General features: G+C 34.3%; 2 protein-coding genes and 1 long non-coding RNA gene across 3 annotated transcripts; 2 read left to right on the forward strand and 1 right to left on the reverse strand.

Moving 5' to 3' along the window:
- Window positions 1-1,153: 1,153 nt before the first annotated feature.
- LOC145730251 (uncharacterized) lies at window positions 1,154-3,284 on the forward strand. The gene is made up of 2 exons (XR_014178575.1): window positions 1,154-1,510; window positions 1,644-3,284. It is a non-coding gene; the product is annotated as an uncharacterized LOC145730251 (long non-coding RNA).
- Window positions 3,285-3,518: 234 nt separating this feature from the next.
- LOC145730244 (uncharacterized) lies at window positions 3,519-5,405 on the reverse strand. The gene is made up of 3 exons (XM_081981349.1): window positions 4,720-5,405; window positions 4,436-4,632; window positions 3,519-4,378 (listed from the first exon to the last, which is right to left on the reverse strand). The coding sequence occupies exons 1-3, from the start codon at window positions 4,848-4,850 to the stop codon at window positions 4,098-4,100; spliced, it is 609 nt and encodes a 202-aa protein (XP_081837475.1). The 5' UTR covers window positions 4,851-5,405; the 3' UTR covers window positions 3,519-4,097.
- Window positions 5,406-19,230: 13,825 nt separating this feature from the next.
- Window positions 19,231-19,861, forward strand: LOC145740109 (uncharacterized). Its single transcript, XM_081995466.1, has 2 exons — window positions 19,231-19,536; window positions 19,763-19,861. Exons 1-2 carry the CDS (start codon window positions 19,288-19,290, stop codon window positions 19,859-19,861), a joined length of 348 nt encoding a protein of 115 aa, XP_081851592.1. The 5' UTR covers window positions 19,231-19,287.
- Window positions 19,862-21,601: the final 1,740 nt, after the last annotated feature.

Consider the following 21,601-nt stretch of genomic DNA (forward strand, 5'->3'; position numbering starts at 1 on the left):
TATCCGTTCTCTAAACTGTTAAGGAATTAACCAACATCCGTGTACGAGTAGAAAAAGTTTTTTTTTCATTCTTGTGACCTAGAAATAATCTTTTTGCGACTGTATCTATTGTAATAACTATTTATACTCCTACAGAGATATTGGGAAATTCCTTACCGGTTTAGATGAATAAGTAGGCAATTACCACCGACTGAACGAATATGGAATATATCTTTTTCTACTCCTACAGGAATATTGGTTAATTCCGTAACAGTTTAGAGAACGGATAAGTAGGCAATTGCCACGGGCTGAACGAATATGGAGTCTTATAATTGCAGGCAATTTTCAGCGTGCGGTATGAAATAAACCAATCACAATCTTCAGCGTGCGATATGAAAGAGACCAATTACAGCTAATCTTGAACGCAAACAAAATAATTGTTTTGATTGTCATCCTTACTGACAGTTGGCATCAAAACTTTGCATTTTGGTTTATGTTTAGGGGCAATGACAAAGTAAGTAAGTCGTAATTCGTTCGTAATAATTAGTCGTAGAAAAAATAGCCTGTAAATCCCGGGCGAATTGTCCATATCGCCCTCGTCGAATTGAGCACTCCGCCTTCGCCATCGTGCTCAAACGTTTCGTCATTGTGCGATAAAGACATCTTATTGCCCCTTGTTGTATAATATACTATTGCGCACGCGCACCAACGAAACGCTAGTCGTAAAACTTGTTACAGTGACGTTAATGTTAAATATGCCATAAAAACTGTGTTTGTGACCAGCGTGTGTCAAAGCGGAATTTATATTTATGTTGCAAAATGAATAAATTCTGGGGTTCCTCGTAGAAAAAATATTGTTCATAACTCTTGTGCAAATAGGGTTCTTGAACATTTTTTTTTGCTTTAATCGACACTATAGGGGTCAAATACAAAGCTTTAACATTCTTTTTTTTTAAATTTCCGTTTAATTTAATGTTTTAATAATCGACATAAAACAATTATGCGTTTGAAACGCCCGCCGAATCGTGTGACGTAGATTACCCGTATGAGACAACGTTGCCAAAATTTAGTGCAGTACAATTTTGAGAATTCTGGACTTCGACTTTGACTTTGTACTAGTGATAGTATTATTCTCTATGCTCGGTGCTGAAGTGAAGTGGAGCTAGAGCAGATTGGCGTAATGGCGCAGTCGTAATATTCGTATTGTCAATTTGTCCTTTATTGTCGTGTCTCTTAGTTGTTATGTGTTTCCTCTGTGTTCCTTTTGAAATTGAGTTATTATACGGTTACTGTTAATTTTCCTGTTATTAAGTGACCATTATCGTATTATACCTTGTATCTAAACATGAGTGGAGAATATAAGTGGTGTTTGATGTCGTCCTGCAGCAACACTTCCATCAAAACACCAACCAAAAAATTTTTTCAAATCCCTTCAAATAGAAGCACAAGATTGTTGTGGATAGCGGCAACTGGACGTGATTCGCAACAAATTGTCAGAAAGTCTTTATACATCTGTGAAGATCACTTTGACGTAAGTACATTTTAGGTAATATACTTACTTTAATCCTTGGTTGAATCTAATTTAAACTGATACTATTAAAGGCCCCTACTCCTACCAAAAATTTTGTAGAAATATTTTTACTCTATGTTGTACTTTATTGTAGCTGCCAAACGATATGGAGAACTAAGTGGAGTGGAAAATGATGAAATGCAGAAAAAAATGAAAAGAACTGCCATCTCGCGATGCAACCTTCCACAGAGTTTATCCATCTCCTCATGTGATGTTTTGGCTTCTAGTTCAATGAGTAGTGCACTCACAAACACACAACAAGAGGAAGAAGTTCCAAGAAAAGTGGCCAAATTTCAAGAAGCAAGTGAAGTAGTTCCAGTAAGTTGTACCACTTTTCAAAGTACATCAGCTTGCTTAACTGTTTGGGATCAAAACACACCGTCACTTGCATCCCAGTTACAGACTGTTCATAAAAGAGTGCAAGTTTTATATAAACCTCACTATAAGAGCAAAGCTGTTCAAGTTGCACCACATTGTGTGAATAAGTTGAATTCACCTATGAAAATTTTGACAAGAGAACAAGCTACTTCTCCAATCAAACATTTAGAAGAGAGGCCAAATAAACGGAAAGTTAGTGGTAAACCTAGAAAATTGCACTTTTCCCCCAGTTTGTCACAGCCTTCATCAAGTACATCTTCACCTCCAAACATTTCCACATCGGAAGAAATTCCAACAAGTGAGAGTGACGCTTATTTGATAAGGGAAGAAAATATTTCCGAGTTGGCATTGCAATCAACTATGGTTAAAATAAATAGGCATCCCAAGATGTACTTAGGTATTTCAAAGGAGTTGATGTGGTTCATTGAGGAGGTCAAAAAACAAACTGCTTTAAAAGAAATAAATATACATATCACTTTGATGAAAATGAAAACCGGACGTACTTACGTATTTATTCAACTTGCAGATGACTTTGGACTAAGTGAAAGTTCAGTAAGCAAGATATTCAAAGAAGGAGTAGTTTTGATGGGTCCCTTATTAAAAAAACTAATTGTATGGCCTTCTAGTGAGTCAATAAAAGCTCAACTTCCTCTACCATTTAGAGCGCGGTTTGGAGGTGTAGAGAGCATTATTGACTGCTTTGAAATAGAAATTCATAAACCTGTAGATCCTGTTAAACAAGCACTGACATGGTCAGAATATAAAAAGGCAAATACTTTAAAGTATTTTATTTCTTGTACGCCAGATTGAATAATAAACTTTATTTCAAAAGGATTTGGTGGCCGTACCACAGATCAATGTGTTTTAGAAAACAGTGGCTATTTAGAAGTTTTAAAACCTGGAGTAGTTGTGATGGCGGACCGGGGGTTTAAAAACATTGAGAAACTACTCCTTGAAAAAAATTGTACCTTAGTGCGCCCGCCCAGTGTTTCCAGCGATGCTAAGCTGTCAAAGGAGGAAGTGATAGCCACAAAAAGAATTGCTAGCTTAAGAATACATATTGAACGTGTCATTCGCCGAGTGAGGGAGTTTAACTTTTTAAGGCCACATTCTTGTTTACATTCTAAGTTAATTCCCTTAACTGACCATGTTGTAAACATAGCTTGTGGATTAGTAAATTTACAAGATCCTTTAATAAAAGGATAATCATTAGTTTTGTTACACATTACTGTGATATATTACCTAAATTTATATAAACATGTGTCTTGTTGTAGTGGATAGCACTGTCTTTTGTACACGTAATGTTATATTTGATAGATTGTGTAGTTTTTATGCTAAATAAATATTATTAATTTTTTTCTTTTTCTAGTTATTCAAATAGAATAATTTAATTTTCAAAAATGATTTTTTTATTTGCATGCAAGGAAGTGGTTCTAATGTTTCCAGGTTAGCCAATTTACTACTACAATATAATTTTATTTTGTATTATTAAACTAACAACCCCAAACCCTTTAATAGCTTTAATAAAAAAGAAAACTTCTTAATGTATTTACAAAAATATCAGAAAGAGAAAAAATCAGAAATACAGTAATTGAGATAAATATTATATTAATTAAATATAAATACTATTCAAATTATATGATATTTATAATATGTATACATATACATACATACTCTAAAGTCAACAAAACTAACCAGCTAATGTTTTTTAAAACTACTAAGTAAAAAGGGAAATACATTCTTTTTCCAAAATGCTTCTACTGCTTCTATTAAATTTTCAGTGAATTCTTGATCGTAGTCCACATACAACAAACTCACTTTTCCATTAGTTTCAAAAAATGGGTCTGCAACACAAAAGATACCTTTTTGTTTTCCAAAAAGGTGTATTTGCAACTGTATTTGTCCTTTACATTTATTCACAATTTCTCCATTCTTAATATACAAACACACTGTTTTTTCTTAAGTGAACCAGGGGCTGTTTTGCATTTTCATAGATTTTTGATGCAGTAACTCGAGCATATCTTAAGTCATGCCACAACTTTGAATCTGACTGCTCAGTTGTCATTATCCAGGTTTTTGACATACACCAATTGACATTTGTGTACTTGCAAAGTTGCAAAATGCATCTGGATCATTATTACCACTTTTCTGTAAAAAAAGTACCACCAATTTATTTTTCAGTTGGTTCTTCTGAGTAGTGTTTGAGCAGTTGCATTTGAGATCCTGTTTCCTTAGCCTTCTGAATAACTGAAGACAAGAACTCATCAGGATTTGATTTTGGATTTACTTTTCCAGCTGAGGCACCAAAATCATCAAGTGTGATGAATTTAATGCTTGATCCAACAGAGGCCAATGTTGATTTTTTCCAGTAACATTTTACTTCTGTTGGTGATGGTTCTTCACTTCGTCTGTGCAGCCACATTAGGAAAGCAATCATATGTTTACAGCCTCCTAATAAACAAAATTAAATTATAAATAAATACTTGATAAAACATTAAGTAAAAATACCGGAAGATGCAGCACAGTCATGACAAACACAGCTAATAACTTTTTCTGCTTGCTCATCCAGAGTGATGGTTTGACTGTAAGATTTCCCTCTTACTTTGTGCTCTGAACATATTTTTCCTTTGACTGTACATATGTTAGCTTCCCGCTTTATTTGCACATACCCTATCGCAGAATCACCATAATTTTGCCTCCCAGCACTAAAACCAATATTGTTATTATTATGTTATTTTACAAAGTGCACCTTTCTACACATAACTGAATTATTTATTTTATTGTATTATTACCTTTCAGCTTTAACCCCAGGAATTTCAGCACAGTGAAAAACATCACTTTCTGCAAAAAAATTAGCCACCATAACAGCATCTACTGTAGGTAGATTCCGTGAATCGGCTTTCACAAACCCTAACTCGGTCATGTTTAAAAAAAAATTAAAACAGTTGAACTCAACAGCACTAAACTCATCATCTAAACTCCTTCAAATTCAAAACAAAACCAAATTACCAAACACGAGACACAAACCGCAAAACGGCAAGGGCATGTCAAATGTCATTACTCATTACTGTCAAAAAAAAATAGTATAATTTTCTGTTGCAACGTTGTCGGATTGTCTTCTAATTCTTAATAATTTGTACTTTTTATAGAATTGTAATATTTACGAGTTTTTCAATTTATGGTAAATAGTTTTATTTCTCTTTTGTACTAAAGGAAAAGACGTAGTTTTATAACTGACATCTCAAATATAAAAACCTCATAATATACCCACCCACACTATGAAATAAATATGAATAAAATATGAAAATTTGTAGGATTTTCATTTCAAGATATCTTCACTATAACATAATTTTTTTTTTATATTTTGGGGTGGGGTTATTTTAATGACGTACTACTCCCTGAAATACAAAATGTCTATAAATATTTTCTGTGCAAGAACCCTATTGTCTTGTTCACACTTGTCTGGTACCTAAACTCTGCTTGTGTCGTTCGTGCATATCCAGCCATCGTGCCTACAAGGCTTACTATACACACTTGTTAAAAAATATACTATATTTTTAATGCATGAAAAGTACCATAAGAAACTCTCTTTGTTTTTCGAAAACGCAATTAACCTAATTATTAAATTATATCGAAATAAATTATTACTCATTATGACAACATATCAAATGCTCATTCTTAAACTTGACTTACTTCTAGTTAAGTATTACAGCATAGGTGTAACTTTTTGAAGTATGCTGGTACCTCATTAGTTTCGGGAAGTGTATAGCTACTAAAAAAGTAAATTAAAAGTCCAGGTCAGTATTTGGAAAATTGAAGTTGATGATGGTATCTAGAAAACAAAACGTCGGAGCTGAAAACTAGACTTATTTTTTTGTCTAAATTATTTAGCAGTAAAATGCGCAACTTTGCTTCCATGTAACTTTAAGCTTTGTGTGGAGACCTGCGAAGGTGACGCAAGAGGTCGAACCAGATGAGGTGCACGACAGGGTAGCGGAAAAGGGAAAACGTTGTTAGTTAGATAGTAGTAGTTATGCTGTTGAGTTCGATGTGAAGAAAGTCAAAGCTTTGTTGAATGTTAATAAATTTATATTTTTCTACAACGAGTGTTTTTGTGTTGTTGTGCGGTACCACAAATTGGCGACGAGGATTATATCGAACCGTAAGGTAGGGTGGATTTCATCAATCCATAATCAAAAAGGTATTGTTCAAATAATTATTTGCGATGTTAAAAGACATCGAGGAGGGCTGAGAGCACCAATAAAGAAGGGCTGAGAGCACCAATAAATAGGAAGGCTGAGAGCACCATCGGAAAGAAGGGCTGAGAGCACCAATAAAATTTAAAAAAACCGAAACGCTTTACAAACGTAAGTTTAAATCTAAAAAGCATGCTTGTATTTTAAAAGACAGTTTTGTTTATGTTTCTGAAAAGCGCTAGTTACCACTAGGAATAGGAAATAACTTTAATTAAAAGACAATATAAAACGTTGGTTTTCAACTTAATTTAATTTCGCAACGGTTCAACTAAAATCAATACTGTAGTTGGTGTTATGACGAATAGGTTTATGATAGGGTTTAGTATGCAGTACCCGTTTTTGTAAGTTTTACAGCTTCAAACGCGTATTGATTATTTACGTTTTTTTAACAATGTTATATTACCATCATACAAGAGATTTAGGTTTATATTAACAATATCAAATTGATTTATTATTACAAACATTACATAAACAAAAAAAAAGCATAGTTTTTACATGGATACAAAATTGCATTCAATTACAGGTTAAGATGGAAACTGGAATTAAACCTTTTCTATGTGAGGCTTTTGATAAATCGGTGATTAGGGGCAATTGGGAAAAATGGCTCAGATCTTTGGAATTATACTCGGCATCCGAAGATATTACAAACGTTGTAAAGAAAAGAAATAAACTTGCATATGGGTAGCAGTATTCCTGGGGCTATAGAAACTTACAATGAGGTAGAAAAAAACGACGTCTTTAAAATACTGGTTGAAAAACTAACAGATTATTTTTCTCCAAAACAAAATTCAACTTTTGAAAGACACATTTTCCGCAGCATCAGATAAGAAGACGGCGAAGATTTTAATAAGTTTCTATTGAAAATTAGACAACAAGCAAAATGATGTTCATTTGGGAAAAGCGAAATCGAAGCCACCGAAATAAATATGAAAGATAAGATTATTGATAGTTGGGCATCAATAGAACTTAAGAAAAAACTTCTCGAGAAAGAACGTACATTAAACGAAATTATTGAGTTGTGCCAAATTCATAAACAGATAAGCAATCAGTCAACTGAAATGGACAAGAGTGTACTAGTACTTTATCATCTGCATTAACGGTGAACAAAGTCGGATTTCAACGTAGAAGACAAACAGAATTATGTTTAAGATGTGGTAAACCAGGTCATATCAAAGAATATAAAATGTAGGAAGTGCGGATTTCAGGGACATTATGCTATTTGTTGTAAAACCAAACAATCTTTGAAGAGACCTAATTCCGCTGTTTCGACTGGCCAGAGCTATAAAAGATATAGATCCGGGATCCGGGGTGAACTTTGTCGAAACCGAGAATCCTGACGACGAAGAAGGAGGCGGAAGTAAGATAAAAAAATTTGTCTGCTTCAAAATAGACAACACAGAGGTAAAACAACAACAGCGGTCTTTGGATGAGCTTCTTGAATGCAACGTTGGGGGAATACGACTAACATTGCTTATTGATTCAGGATCAAACGCTAACATTATAAGTGAAAAAGATTGGAAGTTCTTGGAGAAAAATAATGCAGTTGTATGGGACATTGACTATTCCACTAGAGACATCTTGAAATCATATGCATCAGGCGAGCCACTGAAAATTAATCATCGATTTGCAACAACTATTAACACGTTAAACGGAAGTGAAATAATCACGCATTTCTACGTTGTCGTAAAGGGAGACATGTCTTTACTGGGGAAAGACGTAGCAAAACAACTGGGTGTTTTAAAATTAGGCGTAAATGCAACCATGTGCGAGAAAACCACCGCATTTCCCAAAATTAAAGGATTTTGTGTCAAATTATGCATAGATCCTTATATCAAACCAGTGCAACAACCAATACGGAAAATTTCAATATCGGTCGAATTACAAGTAGAAAACAAAATCAATGAAGCATTACAAAAGGACATTATTGAAAGAGTCACAAAACCCAGCCCATGGATATCACCTATCGTAGTAATTTTCAAACCTAATAAAGACATACGAATTTGAGTAGATATGCGCAGGGCGAATGAAGCAATCAAAAGAGAAAACTACCCATTACCTACGTTTGACAGTTTCATGACAAAACTTCGAAACTCAAAATATTTCTCTCGCTTGGATCTGGAAAGTGCATATCACCAGTTGGAACTAGACATTGAAAGCCGCCCTATCACAACTTTCATTACTCATAAGGGTCTTTTCCGTTACAAGCGACTTATGTTCGGAGTAAATTTAGCACCGGAAATATTCCAAAGGACGTTTGAAGCCATTCTAGCATCTTGTCAAAACTGCATTAATTATTTAGATGATATAAGAATATACGGAGCTTCAGAGGCTGAACATGAGCACTGTCTCAATATAGTATATTCTATATTAAGATCCGAAAGTAGATATTTGCCGCTTGCACATGAAAATTGCAGCTTGAGGCGAAGCCGAACGCTGCAATCATGTAAAAGCGGCAAAAGTACTTTCGGCTCGAAATATACAGGGTAATTCAAATTCGACCCTCACCATTGGGATCTCAGAAACCATAAGAGATACGAGAAAGTTTAAATTGGGGCAAAGTTGCGCAATTTAAAGCTCAACCAAATGCTGTTTTAAAAATTTTGATTTTCCGAGTACTTCCGAAGATATCCGAAAAAAACTGAAAATTTGATTTTTTGTTTTTATTTATTTCTAACCTTATTTGAAGAGATATCCCAAAACTAAAAGCATCTTTTCATTGCCACTTTTTCCTAGCTATTCGATGATGGATTCAAATTTGCCACACGACGTTTCGTTTTCTGTCAGTCATCATCAACTTTCTTTTTTCTTATGGGCGCCATATTGGATTTTTAGCCCACCAAATAGTACGTTTTATTCTGATTTTAGTGATGTATCATAACTTATGATTTGCTTCATAAATAACAAAATAATTCAATAAAAACTATTTTTACTTTAGTTATTGGCTTTGAGTTAATGGGCCGTTTTAAAAAATGTCATTATTTGACAGTACTTGTCAAACACGATAATTCGGACGATCATTAGAGCGTCAATCATAGTTAAAAATGTATCTAGAAAAGAAACCCCCGCAGAAAATGTTATTATTATACAAGCATTGCTGAACTATTTAGGTTAATCAGAAAAAGAGATTTGTTAGCATTATCTCTAACTTAAAAGGCTTATTTATGTTTCCAAGAGAAAGATCATCATTTTAGGAACTTCATTTTTTGCCAAATTTAAATTTTTTATGTTAAGTGCAAGTTTGTAGTTATTTATACAGTAAGTGACAAACCATTTTTTATTCATTCATATTTATTCGAGTGAATAAACCGGTTTAAGTCACGTGTCTTATACAGTATTTTATTAAATTTCGACTTTTTATATTAAAAAAAAAACTAAAATTACAGTTCTATTATTTGCACCGCGCCCCGTAGATGTAACATTGATGTTTGTTTGTTTACATCTGTAAATAAGCGAATGTCATTCAGAGTGATTTAATAGTTATTTATACAGCAAGTGACTTAAACCATTTTTTATTCACGAAAAGAACAACTAGGTCCACAAGCGTAGCGAGTGGCCTAAGCTCTTCGAGTGAATAAACCGGTTTAAGTCACGTGTACACCTTTGTGACTAAGTATGTTCAGGCCAATTGCGTGTGACAAGTACTACCAAGTAATCTTCATAAAAGGTCTCATTCACTCAAAGGTAACAAAGATAAAATCTCTAAAAGCTCTAATGATCGTCCGAATTATCGTGTTTGACAAGTACTGTCAAATAATGACATTTTTTAAAACGGCCCATTAACTCAAAGCCAATAACTAAAGTAAAAATAGTTTTTATTGAATTATTTTGTTATTTATGAAGCAAATCATAAGTTATTATACATCACTAAAATCAGAATAAAACGTACTATTTGGTGGGCTAAAAATCCAATATGGCGCCCATAAGAAAAAAGAAAGTTGATGATGGCTGCCAAAAAACGAAACGTCGTGTGGCAAATTTGAATCCATCATCGAATAGCTAGGAAAAAGTGGCAATGAAAAGGTGCTTTTAGTTTTGGAATATCTCTTCAAATAAGATTAGAAATAAATAAAAACAAAAAATCAAATTTTCAGTTTTTTTCGGATATCTTCGGAAGTACTCGGAAAATCAAAATTTTTAAAACAGCATTTGGTTGAGCTTTAAATTGCGCAACTTTGCCCCAATTTAAACTTTCTCGTATCTCTTATAGTTTCCGAGATCCCAATGGTGAGGGTCGAATTTGAATTACCCTGTAGACGATATTTTTTCGACGACTGCTGTGGGGTGGAGTAGAAAGACAATTCACATCATTTTCGTAGCTCGAACTCATTGTCACCGATAAATCACTTTGACGGAATGGCTTTATTTCAAACAGGTATGTCAAGCGTTGTTATGGAAATGCCGAAAAAGTTGGTGAGTAGATTGTTAGTAGAAAGCGAAAATGCTCTAGGACAGAAAATGATTCACTTTCTGCGCACGTGCGGCAAATAACCACTTTCTGCTTTGAAATGGAAACGTACATGAGGTACTTTCAAAGTCAGTCGTCGGAAAAATAAATTTTTAGACTGAATTTTGTTTATGCTAGAATTAGCTGTTGAGATTTTAAAAATATTGACCAAGGGGTTTTTGGGGATGCTGATTCTAAATCTGGTAGAAAAACTTAACTAAAATTGACCCTAATATTTTTTCAGAAAAATCAACCTCTTTTTACCCTCTTAACCTCAATACCGCAAGCTAAAATGGTAAATAAAAATGTTTACTATGCCAAATAAGCAAGTCATGGCGCCGCCGGGTAAGGACGTAGTCCTGGTCCGTTCGAAAAGTGTGAGGGAAATACAATGCAAGCAGTGTGGTAAAACGGTAGTTAATGCGGTAAAGTGCTGTAAGTGTTTGGAGGTATTCCATCCAGCATGTATGGTACAAGCCGCATCGTTAAAAAAGGCCGTTTGCAAACACTCAGCCGATGAATCCGATGAGACTAGATCTCTATTGGCAACGAGCTGTCCTACTTACTGAAGATCGTAAAGGAATTAGAGGAAAAAAATACACTCTTAGAAGAAAACTGCTGGAAAACTATGGAAAGAAAAAGCAACATGTTTAGAGGAACAAATAAACCAATCAACAAACTTTAGTAAACAAAAGGACTGATTTATCAGTATCATCACAAAAAAACTCAGATTCAAGGCTGCAATAATGATAAGGATTGTAGTGCAGTTAAAACGGCAAATCAAACGTTGCTGCCAAATACTATGGTTGCGAGTAGCGCTTATCCCCGACTAAAAACAAGCAAACAATTTCCCAGGATAATCTCCCAAGCAAAAATGCTAACAGTGCCAACGTCGCTAGCACTATCTCCAAACCAATCGAGATCCAAAGCGTGGTACCCGATGTTAAATCAAATGCCGATGAATCCGATGTTTTCGACGATCCCCCGGAACAAACCGAATTTGAATTTCAGCGAGCTCGGCGCCGGAGACACGATAAAGGGATAACAAAGCGTAAACGGAATTTTTTGGTAGGAACTAATGATACTAATGATGATGCCGACAACTGTAAAATGTTCAACATGTCAACTTCTAACAACAGAAAAATATCGCTTTTCGAAAGTGAACGGATGTGTAGCAGAGGGTACGATACAAGACTATATCGCAAAGCGAACAAATTCAAAAGCTGATTGCATCTCAGTCCAACTGTGCGTTTCGAAGGAGGACAAATCCAAGAAAAAATTATTCATGATAGGCAATTTACGACGTGCAATTTTGGCCTACCGGAGTGGCTTTCGAACGATTCAACTTTTCAAGAAGAAACAATTTTTTAGATTAATCTCATCAAACGCCCAACCCGATGATAAGGCAAGTAAATTTAAATCGAAGAAATTAATTAAATCAGTAAAAATATTACATTTAAACGCGCAAAGTATTAATAATAAATGCTAGACTTAGAAGTTCTTACATCTGTAGAAAATCCCAACCTGTTATGTATTTCCGAGCACTGGCTTAAAAACAAAGATATTGAAAAAGTTTATTTAAATGAATACAATCTCGAAAGTTACTCTTCTCGGTCTGAGCACCGAGGTGGCGGTAATGTGATTTTTGCTCGAAATATTAACACGATCTCCACTCGCACTCAACTTGGAACAATTGAAAAATCTTTTCAATTTTGTACTTGTAAATTTATTTTATGTAATCAAGAATGTATGTTAATATGTGTGTATAGGTCCCCAGTGGTGATGTAGATGTCTTTCTTTCTAAGACGAATTACTGCATTAATCATGTGTCAATGATGGCGGACATGTGATAGTATGCGGCAATTTCAATGTGGACTTTGCTGTCAATTCAGAAATGGTTAACGCCTTATTGCAACTTATGCTATCTTACGGCTTAAAACCTCATATTTCAGAACCAACTCGAGTGAGTGCTACCTCATCCAACCAGATAGATAATATTTTTTCTAGCTTCGGCAGTGAAGTTCTGAACTGTTTTGTACTCCAATCGCATATATCGGATCATTACGGGCAACTAATGATGATTCACGATCCATCAAGTATTGTGCCCAAGCCTCCAAAGGTGAGAAGGCGATCGTTTACAGACGCAAATATTCAGTTCAATTGAGTCTCAGTACTGTCTAATGGCAGGAGGTTTATGCGACTGTCGGTGTCGAGGCAAAGTATGAATGTTTTTTCGAAATGCTGTTTTACTGGTTTGAAGCGGCCTTCCCTTTAGTGGTTGATATCCATAAATACAAACCAAAAAGCTGGATCAGTAAAGAAATTAGAAAATTCTCGGGTCATCTGAAGGATTTATATGTTTGGTACAAGCAGACTAATCACATAAATGTATACTAAAGATATAAACAGGAGCGAAAACTGCTAGCTAATACAAAGAAAGCGCTTTTTGATAATCAGATCTCAAACTCCAATGACAAATCGAAATCAGCATGGAATATTTTTAATCAAATAAAATGTACACTTCACTGATGATCGAGAATTTGTTTCACCTCTGCGTGATGCACGTCAATACCCCACAATATTTTTAGAACCAACAGATCAGGAAGAGATTTTCAGGCTATTGATGAACTTACCAAATAAATTTTCGGCCGGATTTGATGAAATTCCTGTAAAAATTCTTAAGTAATTACATAGCGCAGTTCATTTCAAAACTATTATCTGATATAATTAATGAGTCTTTTTGTGAGGGCCATTTTCCAGATTGCTGGAGGAATGCTAAAGTGGTTCCAATATATAAAAAAGGTGATTCCTCAAACATAAAAAATTACAGACCGGTGGCAAAAGACCTCTCTTTCCAAAGTCTTCGAACGAGCAATTTATAATAGGCTATAGGTATAAATATTTTGATACTTTTAGTATTCTTTCAAAACACCAATATGGATTCCTATCTCGTGGATCAACAGAGTTGGCCATATAGGTATAATACAGTTACTTATACAGGGTGTCAAAAAAGTCTGGAATATTGCAAATATCTCGAAAACTGCTGATTTTATTTTTCTCAAAATTTGCGTCTTGTTATAATAAATAACAGCGCATGACGTGAGGGTGAAATGAGGTTCGCAAGTATACAGGGTCAGTCACAAAGTATACCAACTTTCTTAATTCAAACCTAACACACTGTATATTACTTCAGATGTTAAGAGTACTTATATATATTTTTTTTTTTGATTTTTTTTTTGTACCTACCTATAACAATGATAGGTGTAACAATGACAGCTAACGTCAATATAATGTTAAATTAATTGGCAAATTTTCCTATTACTTAAAATGGTGTTTTTGAGTGAGAAGGAAAAGACTGACATCTTAAGTATTATACAGTGTGACCCATTTAGATTGGAAACACCCCTATAAAATTTTAGGTTATTAACCGATTTCAATGATTTTTTTTTTGAAATAATTAGGAATGAAATGTCTATTACGGGAGAAAATTTTAAATATTTATTTCAGTTTTCAGGTCATATTACGATACTTTTTCTTGATAGAAAATGGAGAATTTTTATTAGCGATTTTTTTATTGAAAAAACTACTACGCCACTGGATCTATAGTGCTTTCAAATAGCTGTGACCAAAATTTTTATTTTTTATTTTTTTTTTTTTTTGATTTTTTTTTTGATTTTTTTTTTTTGATTTTTTTTTTTTGATTTTTTTTTGTTTGTTTTTTTTTTTTAGAAACTAATCAATTAATAATTAATAATAAACAAGTAAATAGTAACACCATTTCTATGGCAACAGTTGATGCAGGGTGTTCTTTTGTGACCGTTAGCTTAGAGGATTTTTGAATTTTAATTTGTCATAACTTTGTTATTAATGAATGGATTTTCATGAAATTTTAGTCACAGCTATTTGAAAGCACTATAGATCCAGTGGCGTAGTAATTTTTTCAATAAAAAAATCGCTAATAAAAATTCTCCATTTTCTATCAAGAAAAAGTATCGTAATATGACCTGAAAACTGAAATAAATATTTAAAATTTTCTCCCGTAATAGACATTTCATTCCTAATTATTTCAAAAAAAAAAATCATTGAAATCGGTTAATAACCTAAAATTTTATAGGGGTGTTTCCATTCTAAATGGGTCACACTGTATATATAAAAAAAAAAATAAAAAAAAAAAAAATCGTATATCGTTGAATTGGCCTTTATAAGTACACTTAAAATCTGAAAGTTGGTATACTTTGTGACTGACCCTGTATACTTGCGAACCTCATTTCACCCTCACGTCATGCGCTGTTATTTACTATAACAAGACGCAAATTTTGAGAAAAATAAAATCAGCAGTTTTCGAGATATTTGCAATATTCCAGACTTTTTAGACACCCTGTATAATGGAAAACCTTGACAAAAATATTAAAATTGCTGGAATATATTTTGATCTGTCAAAGGCATTTGACAGTATCAACCATGCCCTTTTAATAGAAAAACTGGCAAACTACGGTATACGAGGCATCTGTTCTAATTTGCTCGAATTTTATTTGCAGAACAGAAGACAAGCGGTCTGCGTGACACAAAATACTGAATCGTACATCTCACGGCCGAGAGATATTTCTCAAGGAAAACCGCAGGAATCCATTTTGGGCCCGCTACTGTTTTTGGTTTATGTCAACGAGCTTGCGGAGCGGTTAAATGGGAAAATGGGTTGCCAATATGCCGACGATACGTCCGTTGTCTTGGCAGATCTCTCTGAGAATGCCTTGTCTGCGGCGTGTTCGTTTGCCATCCAAGATATGGAAAACTGGTGCTCAGACAATTGCTTAAAACTAAACCTACAAAAAAATGCTTTGATTAACTTTAGTAAAAGTAAACCAAATTATTCACTTTATGTTCCCTCTCATGGCAAGGCCACCCCAGTAAGTGAGAGCATAAAGTTTCTGGGAGCCACGATGGACTCACAGTTTGGTTGGGAGATCAACTGTCAGATACTTGTATCTAGATTGTGCAGCGGTTGTGCTCTTTTACGCAGACTTCGAGATGTTCTCACTAACCAATCAATCCGGACATACTATCTTTCTTGTATCCAGTCATTGATCACCTGCACTGTCTTGTTCTGGGGTGCTTCTAGTAGCAGCGCATCAGTGTTTGTTGCACAAAAACGCATTATTCGTGTGATTTTTAACCTTAAACACAGGACAAGCTGCAGGCCTTACTTTGATAGGCTTGATGTACTTACCGCCCCATCTTTATACTTTTTCTCCCTGGTAATGTTTATGAGAAAGAACCCTTATTTGTTTCCTAAGAACCGTGATCATTACGCCCTAGGAATGTGAATTGAGACTAGAGGTGCAAGTGAACCCCGCATCCCTCAACACAGGTCAACCTTTTTTGAGAGAAGTCCATCATACAGAGGGCTATAAAAGCGTACAAAATGCTGCCGCCCGCCATTCGTGACGCGGGTAGCGTCGCCGTGTTTAGAAAGAAAGTCATCCACTTTTTAAAATAAAGGCAGTTTAATTGTTTTAATTTTACTAGTTAACATTTTACTAATTATTTTATTTATTTATTTTCTTATCATGTGTATTTTACTTTTATTACTGCCGGTGTCTTTTATTATTGTATACTGGTTGGTATATTTACTGCATGTTTTGTAACGTTATACATGTATTTAACCTAAAATTAAATAGAGCATCATCAGACCATAGTTTAAGATCTTAAGATTATTTGTAAAGGTGTTACAGCCACCATTTGTACGTTGACGTTGCTTTGTGATTTGTATATCATTTTGTTGGCAAATAAATTTTATTATTATTATTATTATTATTAAATACTTCATCTTTCTGACATACAATCACCACCATAATTTAAAGAAAATCGCACTGTATACAGGGTGTTCTGTAAAGAATGCGCCAAAAAGCAAGGTTATTTTCTAGACGTCAAACATGCTTTAATTTTTATTAAAGCATGTTTGACGTCTTGCTCCTCTTCGATATATAGGGTTTCAAAGTTAGTAGTACTGTTAGTACTACATAGTCTAGGCATTTCCATAAAGTAAGCTAACGCAATTTTTATTGCTTTGAGGACTGAAAAAATATTACTTATTGATAGATTTTTCGTGATGTACTCGTATTTAATCAGCATCTCATCCATTAGGTTTACAAATTGTTAAATGTCGAATATCACTGAATTGGCTCATTTTATCGATTTCAAATAAAGATACCTTTTCTTCGTAAAATTAATCGATCTATCGAATGCGTTACTCAAATTTTGCTAGGACGTCCCATAAAAGAGTTTTAGCTGAAAATAACATCAGAATCACGCGTAACTAGCGCCATCTATGAGCTGACGCTAAAACGACATCAAATTCGAATTTCCCTTCGAAGAGTTAAGCTGTCAAGGACCAGGGATGTAAAATTTCCGGAAAAATTGGAAAATCTGAAAATTCAAAAATATTTCGTTTTTTTGGTATTTTAACAGTTAATATCTGTCACCGTTTGACAGATATAGGGTGCTTCTGTCTAATTCCATGAGTGCGTAATAGTATATTATTAACCAAGGTTTAGACAGAAGCTTTTAAGGTTAAGACATAAGGTTAATAAAAGCTGTCTAAATCGTGGATAATATAGCATTTTTTCCACTATTAACAATATTTTTGATGGTCCTTTTATTGAAAATTTAAAAATTTAAGATAACAACAAAACAACAACATGAAGGGACAACCCACCGCCCTCTATACTAGAAAACCTAAAATGTGACTTTTAATGGCGGCGTTAGCGGTTTTCGTTTTATACACAAACGTATGCAGATGCAGTAAGAAATATTTTTTTTTAATAGTTTCGTGTAGTTGAGTGCAAGTTGTGAGTGAAAAATCCAAAAAATGTTCATTTCTGATCCAGATATGTATAGATAGAGCTTTTTTACACAATCAAGTCCAGCCTAAACCAATTGGTTACAACATTTGTCCTGGAAAGTACAACACAGAGCAAACTAGTTTAAATACTGTTCAGTATAAGAAAATCTGTAAATCCTTGAAACTAGGTAAGCAAAACTGGTAAATGGTTCTTATGTTATTACTAAGAACATTCATTCAAAATTATTTTTGTTGCTCTCACAATGAAGGATGCTTTAAAATGTAACTCACATACCTGTGCATGTAACAAGTACCTAATAAGTTTACTGTAGTAGGAAGCACTTGTACTTACCATTGAGTATAGTGTTGGAGTAAAATCATTCCAGTTCAAAGTGTTCAACCACTGTTGAGTTAGATCCGGTTTTTTGTAAAGTAAAAAACTGACACGGTTGGGCTTTTTTCTGAATTGCTGTTACAATGTGGCTTGAAAAATTAATGAACGGCAGCAAACCAAAATAACTTACGCAAATAACCTCAAGTTTTGATTTTAAACCTTACAAATTCATCTAATTGCTGTAGAAATGTATTATCAGAAATAACAAATAACGCACCTGGAAGACGCTAGACAGTTTTGAAGAAAAGTACGCATTCTGCGAGGTACCCTATATCTGTCAAACGGTGACAGGTATTAACCAACGGTTTTCGCCATTAAGTTTAGTATCAAATTTTAGCTTCAGACACCGACATCAGTTGTTACCTATCTCTATTAATAAGAGCACTTCCCATTTAAATACGTCCAATTCGGCTCACCCTGTACTTTTAATCTTTAAGTTTAGATGTCTTAAGTTATCTAATTAGAATGCATGACCAGTTTAACAATAACAATAACAAATTTGACAATGATACTGACAAGTTTGGAGTAATTTTCCGGTAAATTTCCAAAAATGGAAATTTTTCGACTCGAAAATTACCGCTTTTACATCCCTGTTAAGGACGTTAATGTATGCCATGACAGACAAGAATCATGAGACATACATTTAAGTATTTATGAATTATAAATTTCTGAAGGAGATTAGGAGTTATTAGACTGACCACCGTATCGTATTCGTATACAGGGTGTTACAAATTTGATGCATTAGCATTGCTATTTTAGAACTACAGGGTGTCCCATAACTATATGACAATCTCTCGGAAGCATACAGGGGAGGTCAAAATAATACGATTTGTTCATATAAACATGTTACTCCTAAGGGAGATATTGAGCCCCAAAGAACTGCCTTCCCATTAACGTTTTTGGCCGTAACTCTTGAACCACTTTGTATATGATTTTTGGGTTTAATGTTTTATCGAAAGAGACCTTCTATTTGACATCAAAACCAGGTATCTCGTCTTAGCAGAAAGACAGGAACTAACTGGTACCTAAGACACAATTTGCTTAAACTTTGACAGCTGTCATTATTTTCAGCTGCAAACGTCATTAATGGATACTCTTGAAATTTTTATCGAAATATTATTTTATTTCTATAAAATGAACGGTTTTCGAGATAAATCTATTTTTCATTGAACTGCTTAAAACACAATGTTATTAAAAATGTTCTTGAATTCGTTTTTTGTTTAAAATACACATGAAAAGCGAAATTAATGCAGATCGAAACGAAAAAGTATGACAGCTGATAGGGACAGTAGGGGTTGGCAGAGGTGAAAAATCTAAAGGTGAGACATTGCAACAATAGGAATCAAGTGAAAATCTGTTTTATGCATGAGTGGAACTCTCAAAGTAAAATAACGTCATACGAAAGGCAGTAAAATATCGGCAGACATGGTAGAATACTTGTTAGTTGAATACGCTGATATGCACTTAATTTATGGTGAAGCGCAGTGTAACTCGACGGAGGCTAGAAGAATTTATGCTGAAAGGTTTCCAATGCGAACATTGCCACATCGCCGAACCTTTGAAAGGGTTGACCGCAGCTTAAGAGAAACGGGTAAAGAAAACATTAGGAAGGTTTTGAAGCAAAAACTTTTTAATGCATCACTGGAAGTTTGTTACCACGACGCGGAGGAGAAGGTCGCCCTATGATTGTACGAGAGCTACAACAGCGGAGGAACAGATACTTGAAGATATTGCTGGTGACCTTTCCTCTAGTGTTAAGAAACTAGCTATACGGTACAACATTTCAAAATCGATTGTACATCGTATTTTGAAAGATCAGCAACTTTATCCCCATCACGTACAAAAAGTGCACGCCATGTCACCAGCGGATTATCCGGCAAGAGTTCACTACGCCAACTAGTTCTTACAGCAGCACGCTCAAAATCCGAACTTTAATGGCTATGTTTTGTTTTCGGACGAAGGGGGATTTACGAGAGACGTGAATGATAGTCATGCATAGTGAATGACTTACATCTGTGGAATGAGGAAAACCCACATGCCATTATTCAAACTAAACATCAGCAAAGGTTTACGGTAAATGTGTGGGCTGGTATTATTGGAATTAACCTCATAGGGCCCTTTGTGCTAGACGAAAGACTCAATGGTGAAGGGTATTTACAATTTTTACAAGAACATTTTAATGGTTTGTTGGAAGATGTACTTCTTGACAACAGGCGTCGCATGTGGTACATGCACGACGGCGCCCCATCTCATATTAATCGTTTAGTGCGTCATAGGTCGATGAGGACCTGTTTTATGGCCACCTAGATCACCCGATTTGAATCCCCTAGACCTTTTCTTCTGGGGTTATCACTAGTTTATACAACGCCTGTAACTACTAGAGACGATCCAAAGAATAAGACAACATTGCAATGACATTCGCAACAACACTGAAATGCTGTTCAAAGTTCAGCGCGAAAACTTACGTCGACTAAGAAAGTGCGTTGAAGTGCATGGCGGCCATATTGCACATTCACCAAAATGAGTAGATTTTAGTTTCCTGTCCTAAACTTGTTTTTTGCGTTTCTCTTAAGCTGCGGTCAATCCTTTCGAAAGTTCGCCGATGTGGCAATGTTCGCACTGGAAACTTTTTAGCATAAATTCTTCTACCCTTCATTGAGTTACAAAACGCTTCGCCGTAAATTAAATGCTTATTCAATTAACGTGTATTCTTCCATATCTTTAGTTATTCTACACATAAACTTTGAATACTAATTTACATAAAAAAACTAGTTTAACGAATATTTAACATTGTGGTTTAAGCAGTTCAATGAAAAATCGATTTATCTCGAAAACCGTTCATTTTATCGAAATAAAAGAAGAGTACAATTTTTCGATAAAAATGTCAGGAGTATCCATTAATGACGTTTGCAGCTGAAAATAATGATAGCTGTCAAAGTTTAAGCAAATTTTATCTTAGGTACCTACCAGTTAGTTCCTGTCTTTCTGCTAAGACGAGATACCTTAGGAGTGACTTTAGGAAATTTTTTTATATGAACATATCGAATTATTTTGATCTCCCCGGTATGCTCCCGAGAGATTGTCTTATAGTTATGGGACACCCTGTATAGTTAATAGAGCTTTAGTTAAATTGAGACTAAGTTGCGCATTTTATTGCTAAGTAATTTAGTAAAAAAAAATTCAAAATTTTTTTATTACTTCCGGAGATATCCGATAAAAACCGAAAAAGTCAAATTTCTATTTTATTTTTTTACCACTTTATTATTGATTATTTTGGAAAATAAATGGCACCTTCTGGAGGCACCTTTTTATTCTCTTCAAAATAAATAGTTTTAGTTTTCAGCTCCGACGTTTTGTTTTTGAGATACCTTCATCAACTTCAATTTTTCAAATACTGACCTAAACTTTTTATTTCATTTTTTAGTAGCTACAGACCTCCCGAAACAATGTGCCACTTTTTTCAAAAAATTATACCTAGTGTACTTAGGTACTTGTTTTATTTTTAAATATGCATTTGGAATTCATATTTTGTCATAATAAGCAGATAATTTAATTTGATATGATTTAATAATTAGATTTTGTTTTTTTTTAACACAAAATAAAGTTCAAGCTGTTTCACCAAAACTCAATCTCGAATTCAAACATGTGAGTATCTGAAAAATAAATAATTAACCAAGAACATATTTTTATTTAATAAATGAAAAGGACTATAAGAAACTATACTCTCTTGTTTTTCGAA

Source organism: Ips typographus, linkage group LG1 (genome assembly GCF_016097725.1).
Source record: "Ips typographus isolate SLU linkage group LG1, UJ_Ityp_2.0, whole genome shotgun sequence".
Taxonomy (NCBI): Eukaryota; Metazoa; Arthropoda; class Insecta; order Coleoptera; family Curculionidae; genus Ips; species Ips typographus.

What these genes read in the sequence shown, in the direction of transcription:
- LOC145730244 (XM_081981349.1), bottom strand. Translation starts at nt 4,850, where the DNA reads ATGACCGAGTTAGGGTTTGTGAAAGCCGATTCACGGAATCTACCTACA. An exon ending in CCTGGGGTTAAAGCTGAAAG is followed by an intron (nt 4,633 to 4,719) that starts GTAATAATACAA and finishes TATTGGTTTTAG; the next exon opens with TGCTGGGAGGCAAAATTATG. An exon ending in TGACTGTGCTGCATCTTCCG is followed by an intron (nt 4,379 to 4,435) that starts GTATTTTTACTT and finishes TTTGTTTATTAG; the next exon opens with GAGGCTGTAAACATATGATT.
- LOC145740109 (XM_081995466.1), top strand. Translation starts at nt 19,288, where the DNA reads ATGGTAGAATACTTGTTAGTTGAATACGCTGATATGCACTTAATTTAT. An exon ending in ACCACGACGCGGAGGAGAAG is followed by an intron (nt 19,537 to 19,762) that starts GTCGCCCTATGA and finishes TACGCCAACTAG; the next exon opens with TTCTTACAGCAGCACGCTCA.